The 17,201-nt window shown below is 59.1% G+C and overlaps 1 protein-coding gene across 5 annotated transcripts in view; it reads right to left on the reverse strand.

Annotated features, from left to right (window-relative positions):
* Window positions 1–2,676: 2,676 nt before the first annotated feature.
* FAM53B (family with sequence similarity 53 member B) overlaps window positions 2,677–17,201 on the reverse strand; it is a 116,322-nt gene continuing 101,797 nt past the window's right edge. For 4 of the 5 annotated variants that reach the window (XM_034985753.1, XM_034985736.1, XM_034985745.1 and 1 more), the window contains one exon: window positions 6,455–6,823. In XM_034985753.1, the coding sequence (XP_034841644.1) occupies window positions 6,455–6,823 (369 nt within the window). Of the gene's footprint in view, window positions 6,824–17,201 lie in introns of all 5 variants that reach the window. The other variant, XM_034985769.1, reaches the window with a different exon arrangement.

Here is a 17,201-nt window from a genome sequence, read left to right on the forward strand (position 1 = left end):
GTAAAAGGGGGGCCTTGTTTCCTGAACAGGCACGCACAGAGCCCTGCGGGGGACCAGGCCACGCCAGGATGTCCTGTCACCTGGCTGGGTCTGACGACCCGTCCTGCTGCCACTCTCCCTCTGCCCGGAAGGGAGAAGGGGGGCCTCCCTCCCTTCCAGGGTCCTTCCAGCTGCCCGCGGTCCACCTGCAGCCGACCCTCCTTCCCCAGGTGGGAGCAGTTCCCAAGCCACGGACTGACGGAGCTGTTGGCTGTGGGTGGGGCTGGAGTTCAGGGCCGCCAGGGGCCTAGTTACCTGTCTGCGTTTGGGAGGTGCACCAGGCCTGCCGCTAAGAAATAGACCCTCCGAGCCCAGGGAACAGGCCAGCTTGGCTCCAAGGGCCCTTCCGGCAGAGCCCTGGAGTGAGGCAGCGGCCTGGGCCCTGCCACGCTGCCCAGCAGGACATCCTAGGCTCTGGCGGCCACCAGCCCAGCCACGTCTGGGAGGGGGAGGGACAGACGGGGTGCAGAGGGGAGGACAGTCTTGCAGGGTCTTCAAGGGCTTCACCTACAGCCCCCAGACCTTCCAACGCAAGCGTCCACATGCCACCGGTGAAAACCCGATTCCACCTGGGTTAATCATGCAGCAAGAGAGTTTATGTCTCACCTCATTGCCAAGTCCAGGGCTGGCTGGATCCGGATCCCAAGGAATTCCCAGGTGACCCTGAGGCAGGGCAATGGCAGCCCCACCCAAACTTCCCCGAGAGAGAGGAAGGAGGCAGTGTGGCACTGGGAGGACAGATGAACGTGACCAGAGGCTGGGAGCCGGGCCCGGAGTCCGAGCCTCAACACCAGGCACGCACGCCCGTCACGGGCCCCGGGCGCCTTCAGTGCTCCTCTCCTCCTCCAGGTCGGGGGCGGGGAATAAGGCCCCTCCAAAGGCCTGGGCCTTCCTGCGGGGCCAACTCTGCCCCTCCAGGGTGGAAAGGGGCGCAGAGGTGGGGACAGAGGGCGGGACACACGTGCCTGCCTCCTGGGGGCTCGTGGCGCCACCTCCCACCTCGGCGTGATTATCCCGAGGGCGTCCCTTTCTCTCTCTCAAAAGTTCCCCAGTTAGATGGTAAATATATTGGTATAAAAAGAAACCAAAAGTCACTCAGAGTCTGACCTCTGTTACTGTTGAGGGGCATTTCCTTTCGGCCTTCTTTGCAGGAGGAATGTTTTTAACACTCTCTGGACCGTCCAAGTCCGCTGTGGTGCTGGAGGTTTGGGGCACGGACTCTCGCGTAAGCCCCGCAGGTGTTCCAACCTGCCCACGTCCGCAGAAGCCGCTCGGTCAGCGCGCTGCCTACCATCGGGTGCAGGCGTGGGCCGGCCTGGCGCCGGGGTCCGCAGACCTGCGGCCAGACCTGACCGGTCAGACGGCGGAGGGCCGCGTGCCGCCCCGCAGGCCCGGCACCGGTGCCCAGGGCAGAGTCCTGCTTTCGAGCAAATCTGTCGGCACAGCGGCTCGGGGGGCAGTGTCCTTCCCCCGCCACTGGGGGAGGCACAGGGTGGGGAGCGGGGTGGCCATGGCTGGGCCCAGGCCGAGCTAGAGGCTGGGGCCCAGCCGGGGACCGCCGCTGAGGGGGGCTGGACGTCTGTCTAGGGCTGCTTGCGCGGGGAACAGGAGGCGGAGCCCCCGGGTCCCTGGGCCTTGGCCGTGCAAGGATGCCTAGGGAGGGGCTGAGGGGCTCCCCACCCCCGCAGGATTCAGCCACAGCAGGCTTGCGTCACCTGGGTCGTGAATTCGGTGTTCTGCACCATCCTGGAACGGGGGCTGCTGAAAAGAAACCCAACGCACAAGAAGCGTCCAAACACAGTGCTTTGGGGCCTCATGCCCGGAGGGGCATCCTCAGGACCTAGTGGATGTTCGAGGAGAAAACTCTGTGGTCCGATTTTGTGAGCAAACCCTGGGCTAGAAATTTAAAGAAGCCTCTCAAGCCTGTCCTCAAGGCTGCAAATGTCCTGACCCTCTGGAGCTTGGTTAGCCAGGCGGTGGTGATCTGGAGGGCCAGGCCCAGGGACCGTGTGCCACGGAGCCCACGTGGGTCCGGCTGAGAGCACGGGCCCCCCCGGCCCCGGGCGGGAGCAGTGCAAGTGGGAGCCATGCTGCCCTGGTGGGGGACGCGCCTAGCCGGGAGGGGGGTGGGCTGCAGGGCGCCAGGCCGGGCCTTCCGTGGGGCACACAGCGCTGCGGAGGGACCCGCCGGTGACTCGTGCAGGCTCTGCGAAAGGCGGACTCCTCTACCACGCCTGACTCGGAGGTCACGCGTAGCGGGCGTCTCCGCTCTGCTGTCCGGGGGTCCCTGGCTCCCAGCTGGAGGCCGGCCCAGCCCCTCCACCTGCAGACACGCACCCATGTGCGCACACGCATCGCTCTGGGGGCCGGGCGGCTCGGACCGTGCTCTAGAAGGGCTCCCCCGTGACCACGGCTGGGGCCATGGCCAGCCCTCCTGCTCACAGTGGCTCGCTCCACCTCCCGCCTCCGAGCCTCGGGACAGTTCTGAGATGTCTGCTCGCCCCATCTTACAGACCCGACCCCGAGGCTCGGAGGGGACAGAAGGGCCCGGACTCTGCCCCCCGCCAACCCAGAGCTACTGCTCCCGTGGACGGAGCGGGGGAGCCGCCGACAGACCACACAGCAGGCTCCCAGAGGCTGGGTACTGAACCAGGAAGCTTTATTTACACCAGTAAGAGTAACAAGCAAATTCCTGAGAGACTAGAGCGGCTCTGGTGCACGACAGTCATGGCCCGCGGGAGGCCAGGCAGCCGCGGGCGGAGGGGGCGGCGCGGGCCCAACGCGACTCGCTCCGGCCGCCTCACTTCCTGCAGCCCCCACGTCAGCCCACGCGCTGTCCCCGAGCCCGGGACATCTCCCCCACGCACTGAAAACACAGCTTGTTTGCCAAAGAGACTATGCTAGAAGATCAGACTATCCTACCTAGGCTACGGGATCTCTGCTGTGGTCTGGGGTGGGGGGGTTTCATGATTTTTTCTCTTCTTTTCTCTTTAAAGATGAGGCGATGTTTTCTCTGACTGGAGCCAATGGGAGGGGTTTGACCAACTGTGCGGATGTGGCAAGATGTGGCTCACTACCTGTCGGGGGGGGGGCAGAGCGGCCGGCCGAGCCCCGGGCCCTGGCCCGAAGCGGTCATCGTTCGGGGAACGGCCCCAAGGCCACGGACAGCACGTGACTCTAAGCTCACGGGCAGACACGGAGGCTCAGGCCGGGCCCTCGGCAGAGCGCCCAGGGGTCTGAAATACCACAGAAGCTCGCTCAGAGCGGCGGTGCCCCGAACGCCCCCCCCGGCCCCCCCGCCCCCGGGCAGCCTCAGCCGGAGCAGGGAGCTCGCACACCACCCCTGCACTAGGAGACCCATCTGAACATTTGGGTTTGTTTCCTTTTCAGTGTGGACCTTTCCTTTATTTAAATTTTCTTTGCGCGTACAAATTCGCAGAACTTTCCTGCTACAAACATTTTGATGACAAGTAAGGCTTTCCGAGAACGAAAATCTATGGATGATCGGCACAAGCGCCCCCGTGGCCCGGATGTTGCGTCTGCCCGCGGGCCCCGCACCGGGCCCCGGCCTCCACCGCGAGTAAGGCAAGAGGGTTTGTGGTAAACGGTGAGGCTACGGCCCTGACCCCGGCCCCGCCCGGCCCTGCCCGGCCCCTGCGGGCAGACAGCGGCCCCGGTCAGTCCTGCGGCCATAGAACATGCTCCTTCTGGAGTAGGTAGGGATGCACGCGCCAGGGACTCTCCTCCCCACCCCGCTCTCCTGGAGCCACGACCCTGCGTTTGTCCTTCAGGGTCGCGGGCAGGCAGGCGGCTTGGTTCAGCCCTCCCTCCTGGCTCAGAACATCCTGGGTCTCCCTTCAGAGGCAGGAGCTCCCGGGCATCCCCTAGGAGGGGCAGAGCCTGGACGACGGTGGGGCTCCTGCACGGTGAGCCTGCCAGCCCGCCCACGGCCGCACGGGGACAGCCGCGCGCGGTCGGAGGGAGCCCCTGGGTGAGCCTCCCTCCAAGAGCCTCCAGACCAGAAGTCCTGGCGTCAGCGGGGCGGAGCACGGACACGCCTCCCTGGACAGTGGGGTGGCACCTGCCACATGGGGTCGGCGCTCTCCAATCAAAGGTGAACACGAAACGACTGAAGGGCGTTTCTTTCTCTGAGCAGAAGGGACAATGGCCATCCTCTTCCCCGACTGCTGCTGCTGGGGGCTTGGGCTAGGAGCTTCAGTGGGAGTGAGGACAGCAAAGAGGGGCCTGAGGATGCTGGAGGGCCAAACTCTGCCTTGCGCTGGGGTACCTTCTGCCCGAAAGTGCCCTGGGACTGGGTTTGTGGGTCGATGGGACCCGCTTGGGAGGCGGCAGGAAGGCTTGGCCTTCCTTGCCACCAGGCCTAAGAAGGGGGGAGGTTGCCGGGCAGGGTCTGAAGGCAGGTCACCTGCCCCATAGCCCTGTGACACACACCCATTACCGTGTGCCTCCTCAGGTGACTCTGAGGAGAGGCTGCTGGGGGTCACCGCTTAGGCCCCTCTGGCTCAGCTCTCGGTCCCTCTCTGTGGCCTGGACCAGGAGATGGGGCCCCGCCTCTCCTTCCACAGGAAGGACTGCTTCAGAGGCCACTGTGGCCACTCTTGGTGTGGGCTGGGTGCCGGGACTGCCCACCCCAGGCTTTCTGAAGACACGAGGCACCAGTGTGTGCTCTAAATTCCTAATGCTGCCAGACGTCACCCAACAACGACCCCAGCCTCCTCCGGGTCTGTTCTAAGAAGACATGTCCTCCATGACCCATTGTGTGGGGATCAGGCAAGATGGCAGGTCTACCCAGAGCAACCAGCTCCCTGCTTTGTCTCTCCAGGGCCCTGAGGGGACGTGCCTTTGGTGGGAGCCACAGAAGGGTAACTGGTTCCGGCCCCAGGACCTGCCAGGTGCCCACACAACCACGATGCTATCCGACCTGAGGCTTTGAACACAATCTGGGAGGGCTATGGAGTTGAGATTTTCTCTACAAGCATCTGATGGTTGATTTTTAAGAAACACCACCCTATAAATCAGAACTTGAGCACCATGCTTTTGATCGAGTAAAACAGTGAAGGTGTAAGTAGAGTTTCCCAAACAGGGTCCTTCTTTTGGGGAAAGAGGGTGAGAACCATTCGTACTCACGCTGTGGAAGAGAGGCGTTCGCTGTCCACAAAAAATGAGCAAAAGCAGAGAGACTACGAACGTGCCTTTGTTACGTGTCAGCAAACTCAAGAGAATACACCACTTATTTTTAGCCCCATGGGGAAAGGACCCAATTGCTACTGTCTGCCGAAGATGCCAAGTTCGCTACAAGCCAGACACCAAGAGAGCAGAGCCCATGTGGGGTGTCTGCCAGTCGGGCTTCCTGAGAGCGAAACCTCAGGGGGTCGGGAGGGGCGTTGGTGGGGAGGGGGGGTGCGGGGAGTCCGCAGGGGTGCGAGGAGCTGGGGACGCAGCGGTAGGCACCCTGCTCCCCCGGCTGACCAGCAGGGGTGCTCGTCTGGAGGTGGACGGTACACCCAGATTAAAGCCCGCAGTCCCACCAACCAGCGCGAATGTGCTGAGAATACTGCGGGGGCCTTGCAGGCCCCCCAGAGCAGCCAACAGACCTCCTCCACCCCCGAAATGTGCACAGGGCCTGGGTGCATGTACCTGCTCACAGCTCCTGCCTCCTGAGGGCATTTTCAAGAGGTTGCCTGTTACTGGTGACTTCTCCCCACTCACCGAATCAAGCTAATCACTCAGTGACAGGTTCACCACAGAGAATGGCCACCATGTGCCAACCCTGCCCAAGCGGCAAGTAGTTCTGTCTTTTCGGCCAACAGATCCACCCACGTCTACCCAACGCAGACGCCTCTAACGAGCAGCCCAAGCTGTTGCCCAGGCCCCCAGAGTTCCGACATGGAGAGCCCCCCGGCACCGCAGGGCCTCTGTATCCCGCACTTGGAATTAAGGCCAAACGGTTCTGATGTTACTACAGAGGAAAGCGTCTCCCGAACCTTCCCAAGCCTGAAGCAGGGAGACCTGGGAGAGAAGGCACGGAATACAACGGAGTGAAAGAAGCTGTGGGGCCGACCCCCCGAAATGAACCTGAGCAGGAGGCCGGGTGGACCTGAGCACAAGCCCGCCCCCAGCAGCCCCGCCGGCAGTCGCGCGCCGGGCAGCAGGCCCTGTGGGACCCCAGCGAGGCACCCAGCGGAGGGGGTGGCCGGCCAGGAACAGGGGGAAGGGGCCCAGACCGGGAAGCTGCTGTCGGGCTCCGGGGGCGCGATGGCCGCGGCCGCCGTGCTGGGGAGGGGCGGGCGGGCAGGCGGGCCAGCCTCTCCGGGGGCCACTGCGCTCGCTCGCCGGCACCCACCGCCCCCGGGGAGCGCAAGTCAGGCCCGGGACAGGGGCTCCCCACCGCCCCTCAGTTGTTCTCTATCTGTTCGATGTCCAACTCGCCGTCCAGGGAGCAGGGGCTGTTGCCGGCTGCCCCGCGGTCCCGCCAGGCCGAGGCCGGCCCCCAACTCCTGGCACAGCCCTCGGCCAGGGCGCAGCCGCCCGACTCCTCACAGCACTGCTCCTCCTTGCAGGCCAGCTGGTCGTCGAAGGCCGGGGGCAGAGGCTCGGGGACCGGGGTCCCGGCGGGGGTCCTGCCCCCCAGGCTGGAGGCCGAGGCCGAGAGCAAGGCGGTCCAGGACCTGGTGCTGCTGACGTGGAGGGCGAAGGGGCTGTGCGGGCTGCAGTCCTCCATCCCCGCGCTCAGGCAGCTGAGGCTGCTGAAGGTCTGACAGTTCTGTGGGGAGACAGACACACCGGTCACTGAGGGTCCCATGCCCGTCCCGAACCCAAGGGCCGCACACCGCAGACGGCTGGCTGCAGCCCCTGGGGCTATGTGGCGATGGGTCTGCTGGGCAGTGGCAGCCCACCAGAGCCCGGCCTCCTCCATCCTCTGGGCAAGAAGAGGGGCCACTGGCAGGTCGGCAGGAAGAAATCTGCCCCGGTCGATGAACACTGGGTTAACAGACGCAAAACCCAGTGACCCACAAATTAGGAAAGAGCCCGAGCTTGACGCTGCCCAGTCGAAGGGAAGCTGCAGTAGGAAGGCCAGGCTCCAAACCCTGCGCAGACCACCCTTCTAAGGGGCGGGCTGACAGAAACGCACCACCTCCCTTCAGCGGGCAATTTCGCTTCTAGAATTTCCATCTACAGAAAACACTTTAGGACGCATGCAAAAAATCAGCAAAATGACGACTCCTTGTCATACTGCTGAGTTGAAATGAAGCACAGGTAATCCGAATTCCCCATGGTAACAGTTCCATAAAGCACGTCTTTTCAGACAAGGGGAGGCGAAGGCTCTGCGGCCTTAGAAAGAACACTGCCGGAGTGAATTTCCAGACCGAAGGGAAACCTCATCAGGCTGCAGAGCTGCACAGAGGGGTCTAAGGCCCACCGACCCCCTCACCATGACCGGGAGTGGGAGATGGGGCCAGGAGGGTAGCGCTGATATCCCAGCCATCCAGAGAGCTGGTTCCCGTGTGAGCCTGAGCCCCGCCTGGAGACACCGACTCTCTAGTGAGGGTCAGGCCCCTGTGCCCTCAACAGGCACTCGGTGGTGGATGTCGCAGCTCTGCAGGTGGGAGGCTGGGCTCACCAGCTGGGGGCCTCAAGCAGACCCCTCAGTCACCCTGGCCTCGGCTGCCTCACCTATTAAGAGGCAAATAATGTTCCCTACCTTTCTGTAGGGCTCTTTGAGGGCCCAGTGGGAAATGGTGGCTGCCCACCAAGTGCTGGCTCTGTGTGGGGCCAGCCTGGGGAAGGAGGCAGCCTGGGGCCTCCCTGAGTGGCAGGCGCAGCTCAAACAGGACCCAAGGGTGCTTGGGGACACCCGTTCTAGAGAGGGGGCAGGCCCAGCACTGTGCACAAATGGGTTAGGTTAAACGCCTGCTTTCACAACAGAGCAAAAATCGGGACAGAGAGTTGTGACGGCTAGGGGTGCCCACAGCCTCGCCCTGGGGACCCCCCGCAGGACCAGCAGCAATGCCGTCCCTTTCAAAGGGGACCCGAGGGGAGAGATGTGCGGAAGGACAGAAGAGAGGCCTTTGGGCTCCGGCTGCTTCCCCGCAAGCACAGACAGCACACACGGGGGAGCGGGGCGGGGACCTGGAGCGCCGAGGTCACAGGCCCGTCCCGAGGGCCCTGGTCCTTTCGCAGGCTGCGGCGTTCACAGGTCACTCTGAAATGAAGATGACCACCAGCTGTCACGGCAAACAGGCTGCTGAAATAGGCTCAGCAAACGGAGAAGAAAAGCCGCTCTCTCCGGACGAAGGTGGCTATGCTGCCGTGTGCACGCTCATTGTTCCTGAACGCTCCAGAGCAAACTGGTCTCGGGTTTGCTTTTCTTGGAACCTTTTGATTAACTGAGAAAGGTGAAGGCTGGGGGGCTGGCCGGCTCTGGGAGAGAGCACTAGGATTGAAGAGAGAAGGGCTGGGCCACCGATGAGACCTGTGAGGCTGGCCCAGGCCTGGCGGAAGCCCAGGTCATGGCCTCGGCAGCCTGGCGGCCCTCCAGTCCCCCAGTCCGGGGCCACCGTGGGGTTCAGCAAGGCCTCCGTCCGCACAGTGCACATTCCGTTCCCCACCACAGTGGAGGGCTGGAGGCGGCTCCCAGATCAGAACACGACCTGACTCTTGGCCCCCAATGGGAGGGTCTCTGGGGCCCCTTCTGCCTCCCAGCCACTCTCTTATCTGCCTAGACCTGAGCCAGGATGCGAGAAGGTGGGCGGATGGCCTTGCCCGGACAGGGTCGTCAACCCCCCACCTCAGCCTGTGTCCCCGGCTGCCCTGGGCAGGAAGTGTCGTGGAGCCCTGGTGCCCGGGGAGCCCGATCCGGCACCCCCACACGGCTGAGCAGTTAGCCCCTTCACCCTAGAGGAGCTGTGGTCTGCCGTGAGTGGCGACATGAGTCCTGTTATAAAATAATAATGTCCATCGCTTCTCGGCCTTCTGGCTAAGATCAAGTATAAAATAATAATGTCCAACGTAAGCCAGATGTGCTACGAAGGGGTCACAGGGAATGCCCCTGGGGATCAGCCACGTCTGTTCACCCCGGGGTGCGGGACCCCCACCGCGAGCTCTAACAGGGCAACAGTGGGAAGTGCCGGCATAAAGCTGAGCGGGAAACGCTCCCGAGCCTGCATTCCCTTTCCCTGGCTGCTCAGACGGCCCCACCCAGACCGACCTCGGGGGTTAAAGGAGCAGGTGGGTGGGGGTGGAGGACTGTGTCTGACTTTATGGCAAATGTGACAGTCTGTGTCTGGGCACTAATCACGTTAAACATTAGCCACACCGGCAGCAGGACGCTGGGGACCCCAGTTTGCTGGGACCCTCCTGCTTTTGCCTGAAGTACTCCCTGAAGAGAGCTGAGGTCAGACAGGCTATCCCAGACCTGGACTCTGCCACCAATGAGTACCACGGCTTCAGACAAGACCCTCTAAGCTATGGACCTCAGCCCACCTGCCAAATAAGGGGTGGCCCCAGGTGCAGCTGTCTGGAATAACTGGGTCCTTTCTGCTTTGCAGCAGGACAAGAAGCTGCCAGGTCTGGTTGGTGAATGTTGTCACAAGCAGACCCCAGGCTGTCACTGAACCCCACCCCCCCAAAAGTCCTCAAAGGCACCTGCTCCTTGACTGCAAAGCCAATGTCACCTTGAAAACTTTGTTGACTCAAAACTCAGCCGTTTCAGCCAGAGGAAAAACCAAGACCAGCCTGCTGAATGCCCCAGCTGGTGGCAAGCCCCACCTGCCAGGGAGGAATGTGACCGACACAATGGGGCAGTGTGTGTCCCGCCCAGACTCCATCCCCGGGTGAGCCTACCCCGCACCGACACCCAGGGCCTAGGGCTACCCGATGCCCACCACGCCCTGGGGACAGGGTCCTGCCTAGCCTCTCCTGGCAGCTCACCCTCCCCAGAAGCCCGGCTCCCGCAGAACGCTGCTCGGGCCTGCTGGAGGCCCGGAAGCCTGCATGCCCTCAAAAATGTCTGGGGAAAGCTGCTAACGAGTTCAAAGCACCACGTGAACACATCACTCCATGGTGAAATGATTGCTCCAGGACAAACAGTCCCCCACCCCAAACTCTGCTCTCCTGAGGCCCAGCCCTGGCCCAGGGATGGACCACCCACTTGGGCACAGGCCCGCTCAGGTAACCAAGATCAGAAGGAGCCATCGTGGCCTCAAGCTAGGGGCTGAAAACATTGTTCAGCACCCCAGTCCTAGAATCTGGGGTGACTTCCAAAAGGAGCCCCTAAATGTCAAGATGTTCCCATCAGACCCGCCAGACCTCAGCTCTAGCCAGCACATTCCAGCCCACCCCAACTGTACCCCCGGGCTTTCCCAGTCAGGAGCAACAAGCCCCCCTTCCACATTCCTACATCCTGCTGGGTGGGAGGCCCTGGGGACAGAGACAAAGGTCCTCACCTTCCACAGTGCACCCCCAGTGGAAGTCTGTGTGGTCCTCCTTGAGGACGGAGGCCCATCAGACCCTGAGCAGCGACAGCACCTCAAGAGCCAGGCCCAGCTCCCTTCTCTATGCCCAGTCTCCCCCACCCACACTGTGAAGGGTCCAGGAAGGTCACAGTCCCTCCAGATGGAGGCACCTGTGCCTGGGGCTGCAAGCTAAAAAAATACCCACCTCCCCCGGAAACTCAAGTTAACTCAATAGACACTCAGCCCCATCTTGCTGCACGTGCCAACTTGGGCCCACAAGCTCCTGCCCTCCTCTAGTGTTATTGCTCTGATGTCAGCCTGGAGAAGCACAAGGAAGGGAATCCAGAATCGTCTACTAGCTGAATTGCACCACAGGCTTAATCAATGAAGACAAAGAGCATAAAGCTGGGGGCAGGGAAACAACAGACTTCCCCCGAGAAGAGTTGGGGGATGCCAGAGTCCCCCTGGAGGAAGGGGTGGAGGCAGCCCACAGACAAGGACAAGGGTCCCCTTTCTCCTGACTGTCCTACCCTAAAGGGGGCAGGCTGTTCTCCTCGTTCCCGTCTCCCCGGGCACCCGCCCCCCCACCCCCATGCCCTGAACCTAGCACGCGTGGTGGAGCAGCTCGGGAGGGAGCTTCTGGAGTTGGAGGAACTGGGCCCACGTCTGACTCCTCCACTGCTGACTTTCCAGAACAGCAATGCAGGTCCTGGCCAGAGGCGGACTGCTGAGTCCCGCAGGAGCCCGGCAGCCGGGAGCCAGCCACCTGCTGTTTGCTGGGGAGCTGTGGTTGCTGGGGCCCCTCTCCTTAGATGTTCTGCGTCCTGAGCGTGGTGCCCCCACAGAGCTGCCCTTAGCATCGAACTGAGACAAGACATGCCCCCCAACCCCCAAGGCACACCCCTTCCCAGACAAGAGCTGTGGCAGAGCCCTCCACTCCGGCTTTGGCCGCTGGTCTTCTAGACAAGCACACTTGGCTTTTCCTCCATTGAAGGCTGTCCCCCCTCTTTTCAATCCAACTTTACAAATCTCTTCATGTTACACATTTTGAGGGAGCTACCTCCAGTATAAAGTTGGGCATAAAGAAGCCCAACTCAACAAGTCAGGACGGTCAGACCCGGTGCCGTCCTGGCCTGAGCTGCCTGGAGCCTTGCAGCTGCTCTGCTGGAAGTTGCTGGGCCCAGGGCTCTGGCCAGGCAGAGGCATTTCCTCCCCAAACACTGTGACGAGAACAGAACTCTCCAAGTATCAAGAGAACACCAGGCCACGAGAATGGCTAGCGGCCTGGAAATTTTCTAAGTCTCATTTATGCTGGAAGTTGGCACAGAAACAACCAAGAAGAGAAAACATGAGGTTTCCTGGGGTGGGTCTTATTTTTTGTTGTTGTTTTTTTTTTTTAGTATCTCAGAGAAGAGAGAAAGGTCCCAGCACACGCTGGGCCGAACGTGAATCCCTCTCTGGCAAATGTGAATTTTGCGTGAAGGCCAGCTCTCTCAGAGGAAGCCCCTGGGGCCCGAGGAGTCAGGTGCGGGGGCTGCTTCTCCCAAGGCTGCCCTGGATCAGCGCTGTGGGGGGTTGTGGTGACAAGCCGGGGCTGGAGATGGCGGCCGCCAGGGGGCTCGGCCCTGTACAGGCTGGCCCCCCGCTCTGGGCACCTCGTCACCATGCCCCTGCTACAGCCCAGCCCCACTTCCTGCACGGGGCGGGTCAGCTGTTCGCCCAGGCCTGTGTCAACCCAGCCCACTCCTGTGAAATGCTTACCTTTGGACTCCACAAGAGGCAGCCTTTTTGAGCCTGGACTGTTTCTCCACCCACAGGAACAAGGGAAACCCAGATAGGCCCTGAAAAGGGGAGCCTCTGGGGCCCAGTGAGCCCTGCTGATTTGGCACTGGCTATCCGGGGCTCTCCTCCAGATCACAGGTTCTAGAATCAAACAGCCCAGAGGGCCAGGGACTATCTTTGGGGCGTAATGATGGCCCTGGGCAGTTACTAGCATGTCCCTGGCTTCCTGGGCCACCGCTTCCTCAACTTACTTCTGCGGAGTCCACACGTTTGCTGAGCACCTCTCTACCTGACCGTCCAAAACCCAGCTTTGCATCGCCCCCTCTGAAAGCCATCCGCGAGCCTGTGTGCACCGTGCCTAGCCCTGAGCAAGTCCTGACCCTCCACCCCACTGCCTGGCCCGGGCACCGGCTCACAGTAGGTGCTCAGGGCAGCCTTGGGGGATGAGAAGGAAGGACCCACCTGGTTCGCCCCACTGGCTTGGCTAGTGTGCCTGTGCAGCCCGGAGGTCCCCAAGGTACGGTGGGCAAGAACAGGCCTTGGTGGCCAGAGCCCGGCAAGCCCTCTGAATGGTGCCTCTCCGCTCCACCAGGCCACGCTGTGACAGACATGGTTTCTGCACCGGGCCCCCAGGGGGGCAGATGGCCTGCCTGGACACAGAAGGTGCGGAAGCCAATGCGAAAGGGCCTTCCAGCACTCAGGCAATCAGAAAACAAACATTCTGTTTCTGCGGCGTGCATCCCAGCCAGCACACACTCAGGACAGGACTTGTGAAACCACCTCGCTCTCGGGTGGGGTAAGGAGAATTCCTTGCCTAACAAAAGTCCAGGGACCTTTCCAAAGCACACAAGGGCTCTGGCAGGGGGCCAAGGTTTAACAGGCTGCTGGGATGCATGAGGTGTTGGGGGACGGCTTCTACAGCAGCAGGATTGGGGGGCATGGAAGGGGGACCCTCAGAGGGCATGGTGGGCATGGTTTCTGCCCAGCTGCCTGGAGCTGGGTCACATCGGGGCACAGGGAGCCAGGACTACAGAATATTGGGGCCCTTGCAACTCCATGTCTCTGTTCCAAATAGTGGCTTCCGGAGAAAGAGGATCCTTTTTGGAAAAATGAGTAAATTGTCAACCAGTTTAACAACTGTATTTTGCAGACTGGCAGACTGAGGTCAAGACCAGGGATGAGACTTGCCCCCATTTGCACGGCTAGTTGATGTGCAACCAGACCTCTGACTTCCAGGCTGTGCTCAGGAGAACATCTGATCCTCAGGCAGGACGGTGACCCAGAAAGGGCTAGACAAGCCCGGGCTGGAATCCCAGCTCCCGTGTGCCCTCTGTGGGACCTTGGCAAATCATTAAACTTCTGAGTCTCAGTTTCTCATTTGTACCAGGAGGCTAAGAAGAGCCCCAAAGTCATAGCATTGTTTGGAGAACTGACTGCAATGAGAGCACCAAGGAGGCCAACGAAGGTGCTTGGCAAACCTGAGCTCCTCCCGCCTCCCCCCTTCACCCCCCGCCACACTGTGCTCAGGCCCAGCGGGTGTGCCCAGGGCACTCTGGGGACACAGCACTGCACAGCGAAGGCGTCAGGGGCCTCAGCTTTTGGAACAGAATCTATACTACGGGTGGTCAAATCCAACTGCCCTTTTTTTAAAAAAATTTTTTTATTTACTTGAGGGAGAGAGAGAGTGTGAGAGAGAGCACGAGAGCAGGGTGGGGGCAGAAGGAGAAGCAGACTCCCCATGGAGCAGGGAGCCTGATGCAGAACTTGATCCCAGGACTCTGGGATCATGACCTGAGCTGAAGGCAGACGCTTCACCAACTGAGCCACCCAGGCGCCCCCCAACTGCCCTTTTTAATCCAAACCTGCTTTCAGGAGCAAGAAGACACGGCAGTGACACAAAAGGTAAAATCTCTAGGAACAGAAACAGAAAAACTGGTAAAAATCATACGAAGAAAACCATCAAGAACATAAATGCAGGCTTGGACAAAACAGAATAACACACTGTGTTGCAGACGGGAAGACTCAACCTCAAAAATTCTGTAAATTCTCCCCAAGTGAATTCCTAAGCTGAATACAATCCCAATCTAAAATATCAACGGCACCCCCCCCACCATCTTCAAACAAAGTGATTCTCAAGTTTTTAATGGGAAACAACAGGAGAGATTAATCAGGAAAACTGTATGGAACAGTGAGGAGTCTCTACCAGATGCCAAGACATACAAGAAAGCCTTAATAACTAAGAGTACCCTACCACGTGAGGACACAGAGACTAAGAGACCCAGCTCAGTACACCTGCACTCAGTGCAGGTGGAATCTCAAAGCACAGAGCAAAAGATGGAATTTTCGTCGCTGATGTTGAGATAAATGGGGGGCCATTAACAAAGAAAAAAGAAAAGTGGGCTCCACACTCATGCCATATACACGATGAAGTCCATCCACACGGACCAAAGATTGCAATATGAGCCCTAGAAACACGGGAGAATCCCTTTATAATCTTGGGATAAAGGGGCCTCTCTAAAACTCAACATCTAGACCCATAAAATAGTAAATTTGATAAAAACACACACAGGTCAAAAAAATGCCACAAGCACTGGAGGGAACGTAAAATTGTACAGTCACTTTGGAAAACAGTCTGGCAGTTTCTCAAAATGTGAAACACAGGTTACCACGCAACCCAGCAATTCCACCCCTAGGCGCACACCCAAGAGAAACAAAGATATGTCCACACAGAAACGTGTGCACGGGGGTTCACAGTGACTTCGGTCATCTTGTCCCCAAAGTGGAAACACCTGCACTGTCCACCAACCAGTGAACACATCAGTAAGACGCAGTCTGTATGGACGACGGAATACTATCCAGCCACAGAAGGGAGAAGCCCTGACACCTGCTGCCACAGAAGGGACCTTGGAAACACCAGGCTGAGTGAAGAAGCCACGCAGAAGACCACGTGCCGCATGATCCCAGTTACACAGAAAGTCCAGAACGGGCAACTTTCGGTCCAGAGTGTCAAATACAGGTTGCCCAAGGCTGGGGGCAGCTGAGGGTGATGGGAACTGACTGGGGGATACGGGGCTTCTTTTGGGGGTGATGAAGTGTTTTAAGATGGGTTGCAGTGACCCACTGGCACACTGATGGGAATACAGAAATTCAGGAATATATCAAAACCACTAAACTTGTACACTTTAATTTTTTTAAGATTTTATTTTTAATTTATTTTTTAAACGCATTTTTAATCTCTACACCCAACATGGGGCTCTAACTCACATCCCTGAGATCAAGAGTCACACGCCAGATGCCCCTGAACTTGTACACTTTAAATGAGTGAAGTGTACAGCATGTGAATTGTATCTCAATAAAGCTGCTAAAGAATGGCAAAAGCAAAGTCAAAGACAAAGAACAAATCAGAGATCAAGATCTGTAACTCATATCACAGGCAAAAACTAATCTCCCTAATACACCATTAAGGAGAAAAAGACCAATAACTCAACTTTTTTAGAAGGACGAATGAACACAGCTCAGGACATCCGAACAGCTTTCGAAAAGATGAAGAACAGAGGCTCGACTGCTAACAGAAAGGCGAACTGACACAGAGAGACCATATGTCACCCATCCACTTGGCAAAACCCGAGTGTGACCAGTGTGTGTCGGTGGGGACACGGGCCACCTGCAGAACCCATGAGGGTGGGCGGCTCCTACAACGTCACCTGGGCCACAACCTCAAGGCGACACACACATGCAACCCGTGGCCCAGCAGCCCTCCTAGTGGAGTGCATCCCCCAGAGGATCCACCTGCTGTGTCTGAAAGGACGCAGGAGCCCTGCAGCTCACCGCTGAACACGCCTGCACAGACTCGGGGGCCTGGCAGGGGGGCCTGGGAAAGACAGGCCACATCCACAGGACGGAACACCTTGCAGCTCGTTTCTGACATGGAAACACCTCCAGGGTCTGTCATTTAAGAGAGTGAAGTGCAGAAAAGTAGATATAGCAGTTATCTTTTGTATAAGAGAGGAGAATAAAATAAGAAAATTCTTATTTGCTTCTATTTACACAAAGGAGTTCTAGAAGGATCACAAGAAACAAAGTAGCAGTTAACCTGAAGGCAAGACTTTCCACTATTATTTTAATTTTTGAACACGTGAAGGTACTATCAAAAATTACAGTATATATGCGTGTGCGTGTGTGTTTATTTTAAGAGGAGGATACACACTAAGTTAGAAATTAAGAGAAGGATGATCCACAGGCCAAAATCTTACTCAAGTGGTCACTTCCCTTTTCAAAAAAAGGAGGTTCCCCCCCATCTCTCTATTAAATTATTTTGATGTTTCTCCATCAAATTTCTTTTTGACTTTCCTTCTTTGCTTATTGGCAGGAACGAGGCTTGTACATTTTTGAAAACTGCACTTTGCACAACCGTGCAGGAAAAAAAAAAGCTCCTACCAGCCCTGAGTTCCTACACTTAATAATCACCAAATTAAATCTGAGGTTCATACAAGAACCGGATGTGAAAACATCAGGAAGTGCCAGCCCCGAAGTGGCGAGTGCGCCACACATGTGCCAGACATCTGCGTGTGGGCGGGCAGTGCGTGGGCGTGCTTACCAGGCTGGTGGGCGCTTTCACGGAACACCGCTGGGTGGGGGGGATCCCTGGAAAACGTCTCACGGCCGCAGGGGTGCGCGTGGCTCCCTGCCCCCCCTCCCAGCAGAGGCTGGTCTGGGGCTTCCTGCTCCATGGGGGAGCGCGGCCAGGGTTGGTGGGCAACCCCAAGGTGGGGCTGGGGGCTGCTCTGTGCCCCAAACCCTGGCTCTCCCAGAACAAGGCCCGTCTCTCGGACGCCGCCAACCCCGTGCAGTTGGGCCTGTGTCAGCCACTCGAGCAGCTGCCCAGCCCTGCCCGCGGGGGGCGCT

The sequence above is a fragment of the Mirounga leonina genome, unplaced genomic scaffold, assembly GCF_011800145.1.
Source record: "Mirounga leonina isolate KUSES-001 unplaced genomic scaffold, KU_Mleo_1.0 Mir_114, whole genome shotgun sequence".
Classification (NCBI taxonomy): domain Eukaryota; kingdom Metazoa; phylum Chordata; class Mammalia; order Carnivora; family Phocidae; genus Mirounga; species Mirounga leonina.